Source organism: Monoraphidium neglectum (genome assembly GCF_000611645.1).
Source record: "Monoraphidium neglectum strain SAG 48.87 unplaced genomic scaffold scaffold03662, whole genome shotgun sequence".
NCBI lineage: Eukaryota > Viridiplantae > Chlorophyta > Chlorophyceae > Sphaeropleales > Selenastraceae > Monoraphidium > Monoraphidium neglectum.
Genome location: NW_014009967.1, coordinates 1695 through 5886, shown reverse-complemented (window position 1 = coordinate 5886; position 4192 = coordinate 1695). Strand labels below are relative to the sequence as shown.

The window sequence follows — 4192 nt, the reverse complement described above, 5'->3', positions numbered from 1 at the left end:
TGCCGGCCGTGCCGGCCCCCACCCCTCCCACCGCGTGCGTGGTGGAGCCCGTGGCCGCCCCCATCGCTGACGACGCGGTCGCCGCCTCGGGCCGCGGGCGTACCGAGGGCGCCCTGCCCACGCCGGAGGCCCCACCGGCCGCCACCAACGGCGGCGACGACTGCCCGGTGGCGGTGGCGTCCCGCAGCGATGGCGCCGACGTGACGGATGCCAGCAGCGGCCCCTGCGGCGCCGAGGGCCGCGCCGCGTGGCAGCCGACCAGCTTCATGGGCAAGGCCGCGTACTCGGGCGGCATTGTGCTGACCACGGGCGTGGTGATCGGCGCCCTGGCGGGAGTCGTCCTGGGCGGCGCTGCGGGTGTCGTTGCCGTGGGCGGCTGCCGCGCCACCGCCGGCTGGGTGCGCGCGGCGTGGCTGCGCGCGGAGTCGGGGTTTTACGGCCCCAAGTACAGGGAGATGCAGGCCGTCCTGCGGGAGGCAGAGGAGATGGACAGGCAGGAGCGCCAGCTGCTGCACGGCTGCATGTAATAATGCTGTGGGGTGGCTGTGGGGTTAGCTTGCTTGCCCATCTTGAGTTGTTCATTTGTTGGCCCCAAGCGTCTCGCATCGGTTCCAGAGCCACGCGGCCCCGACACCGCCGCTGCCTTGTGGGGTGCACATGTGCACTACTGCCTCTGGCCTCGGAAGGCGGGAATGGGGGGGTGCAGGGACATCGGCCAGTGCGAGAGGCCGTTTTTTTTGGGGGGGAGGGGGCACCACAGGCTCTGGGCAGGTGGCTTTTTCACTTTACCGTGTGTTTCTGCGGCAGCGCAGGCCGTTCCTCTGGCGCGGCTGGCTAGATGCTGCCTTCCGTGCCGCCACATGCGCGTTGCGACGGGCGAGGACCACCTGCACGGTTTCCTGCTGCCACACCGTTGCACGTGTGGCCTAGATGGTGCCGAGAAGGCGTCGCCCAGCGAGCGCACGCATGCTTCCTTGGGTCATGCATGTGCCGTCGTGGCGGCCAGCACTTGGAGTTTGGGTGTGCTGCATTGCTGGGACCGTGGTGGGCTTGAGGCACGCAGGAGCATTGCTGCTGGCCTCCTTGGCCCTCGTCTTGCCTGCCCTCTTGTTTCCTCCGAGCGTCTTGGTTGGGTTGCGGCGTGCACTTCCTTGCCTGCTGCTGCTGCCCCTTGATGCATTCTCTTTCTGTTGCTGGTGCTCCCCTTGCCCACCTACACACGGGAGTCCCCTTTGTGAGTATCTGAACCTGACGGGCCCTTTCCAAGCAGAGGGGGAGGCCCAGAGGTAGCGCCGGCGGCGGGGCGCGTGAAGCCCGGCAGGGGGGTCGCAAATAGGATGTTTCGGGCGTTTGACTGCATCGCGCAGGGCCTGAAAGGGCGTCGGCGGCCTGGGATGCGCACTTCAGGCATGCGCCTGAGCGGCCGGTGCTGTCACCAAAACTGCTGTGCCGGCGACCGGGGCGGGTGGCAACGCCGGGGGAACAGCAGGTTGTGTGGGCGAATGGTGAAGAAGTTGACTTTCCACACAGCAGGACGCACGCCTGGCGCAGGAGCTGGGTGGTGCAAGTTGCTGTCTTGTCAACGTGTGTGTCGCGTCAACGATGTCTTGAGCCAGACGTGTTTACATCAGAAGGGCAGGGTGGATGTGGCCGCCAGCATAAGAGCGGTGGCCGTGGCCTTGAGCAGGATGGGTGGAACACAGACAGGAAGAAGGGTTCACTAACGCTTGCAGGCTATAACTAAAGGGCAATAATGCTGATACGGAGGAGTGGGGTATTTTTTGGAAAAATTTGCCACCACAGCAGTGGGGGCGCAGCCTGCTGTTCCGGATCCAAGTGACGGGGTCCTCCTGCACAAACCAGCTCAACCCCGAGCAGCCGCTGCTTTGCAGAAGTGGGCGGCTGACTCGTAGCAGCGGCAGTCAGGGCAGCATTGCGCCGCCCGCGCCGCAGAGCCCCAGCGCCAATGCAGCCTCCTCCTGGGCCTGCAGGGGATGCAAGATGGCAAGGCAGCGTGTGATGGCTACGCAGCGAGCCAAAGGGCTATACTAACAATCATTGATGTTGGGGTTCAACAAACGCAGGCGACAAAGCCGACCAGAGAGGCGGACACAGCCACGGGGTAAGCCTTGCCACCACCTGGCTGTGGGCGGCACATAGGCTTTGAGGGAGGGTGTGTCGTGCAGGGCCCCTTGAACCCCCAGTCCAACGCAGGCACGCACCTTCTCCTTGTCTTTGGTCAGCAGGGCCCGCAGCTTCCGCTCCAGCTCCAGCTGAGAAAAGCGGGCGAAGGTGGGGCCCAGTAACACACATGCAGCGGCCACCCGGTCCTCCGTCAGAGCGAGCTTGCTGCAGTGCAAGGCGCCCCTTGAACGAGCTGCAGCACGCTGGTGGCAACCCCCGATCCCATCGTCCGCATCCGCCGCTGGCTGGCGGCAGCGCTGCACAGCATCCGCCAGGGACGAGCAGTTTCCAGGGGTCTGCATGCATCAGGTGCCCCCACGCGGGCGGTGCCCACCTCCTCCTTGAGGACTATGACTGTCTGCTCCTTCTCCAGCAGCTCGGCCTCCTTCTGCAGCAGGATGATCTCCTTGGTCGCCAGCTCAGAGCGGATCTGGAGTGCGTGCGGGTGTGGCGTTCGCCAGTTCGCGCGTGTCTGATGCTGCTACCATGGGTGCGCGGAGTGCGCCTGGAGTGCGCGGCTGCATGGTGGTTGCGGGGTGGCAAAACTGCCCACACATACATTCTGGGGAGGGGTCGAAGCCCAAGGCAGGCGTCCATGCAAGCTTGCTGCGGACGGGCTGGGCTGCAGCCGTCTTGAATCGTGGAAAGTCAACTCTGCCGGTGCTTGCGCATCGCCCCCAGCTCTGGGCCACCATGCCAGTCGCAGGGGCTGCGAATCCCGCATGCCTCATCCAACCCAACCCAGCTAGCACCCAGGCCCCCGTCAGCAAATCGGGTTCGTCCTGTAAGGGCGTCCCCCATTGCTGCCGCACCTCTTGCAGCTCCTGGAGGCGCCCCCTGCGCTTGAGCTTGTTGGCCCGCCGCCGCTCGTCCTCCTCATCCAGCAGCCTCTTTGCGTCCTGCTCCGTCAGCGCAAACGGGTTGGGCTGCGCGGACTGCTGCTCCGGGGCGTCCGCAGCGCTGGTCTGCGTGGACGCGTTGACGCTGCCGGCCCCGCCCCCGGGGGCTTCAGAAGGTGTCGGCGTCGACGCGCCGGGCTCCGCCGCGCCGCTGTCGCTGGCCGGCGAGGCGTAATCGGCGCCGCCGTCGGGAGTGTCAGAGCCTGCCCCTCGCGAAGCGGCGCCGCTCGAATCCGAAGGCGCGTCCGGCTGGGGTTGGCGACCGCTGTCGTCACTTGCGGCAGCAAGCGGCGCCTCCGATGCGGTGCTGTCTGGGGCCCCAGCACCGGCCGCCTGCGCGTCCCCTCTGCTGCTCGCCTCCGCTGCTGCCTCCGCTGCCGACGTCTGCTCCAGTGCTGGGTCTGCGTACGAGGGCCCCACGCCTGCCAAGAAAATGCCTGTGCAGCAAGAGACGTGCGGAAGGGGTTCTTCACGGCCGCTTCACCGAGAGCACCTACATCAGGGGATGCATCCTTGCCAGGGTCAGTGGGGGCTCTACCAGCGGCCCTTGCACACCCACCGGTGACGAGGCTCAGCACCGTCTGGCGTCTAGACGGCCCTGGCGCATCTTCCCTCACAGCTGCCGCTCCGACTGGCTGCCTGGGAGGCTTTGCACGCATCAATGCAACCCGCGTGGATGGCTGTCTGCATGCGCGGGTTGCTGCATTGTGACCCCGAGTTGAGAGGCTGCAAAAAGACGGCACGGATTGCATGAGATCGTCCACAGGCAGCAGCGGGGAGAAGACCCTAGATCAGCAAGACCCTCGAGACGAATGCGAGCGGATCGCATGAGCTACGAATCAAATTTCTCAAACATAGTGGTCAAATTATATCACAATTGAAAGCACTGAGGAGCGACGTACCTCGCCATGCAGGGAGTCTGCGTCACCACGGTGTGTCAAGTGTGGTGTGGTCAATCCGGCCTCCTCCAAGCTGCTGATCCGGTATTCGCCATAGTGCATCGCAATGTACCAAGTGACATGATGTCGCTGCGTTGAGGGCCGAGTTGCCTGAAGAGCCCGTTGCGAGGGTTTGCTGGTCACCCGGTTTGCGTGATGCTGTAGCCTGAT

General features: G+C 65.3%; 2 protein-coding genes across 2 annotated transcripts; one reads left to right on the top strand and one right to left on the bottom strand.

The window, feature by feature from the left end:
* Positions 1–47: 47 nt before the first annotated feature.
* On the top strand, positions 48–527 carry MNEG_13163 (hypothetical protein; the record flags this gene model as incomplete). The annotated part of the gene is made up of 1 exon (XM_014038366.1): positions 48–527. A coding segment is annotated over one exon (480 nt), but the record flags the coding sequence as incomplete, so codon positions are not given.
* Positions 528–1922: 1395 nt separating this feature from the next.
* On the bottom strand, positions 1923–3742 carry MNEG_13162 (hypothetical protein; the record flags this gene model as incomplete). Its single annotated transcript, XM_014038365.1, has 5 exons — positions 1923–1985; positions 2223–2273; positions 2519–2614; positions 2997–3520; positions 3643–3742. The coding sequence occupies 5 exons, from the start codon at positions 3740–3742 to the stop codon at positions 1923–1925; spliced, it is 834 nt and encodes a 277-aa protein (XP_013893819.1).
* Positions 3743–4192: the final 450 nt, after the last annotated feature.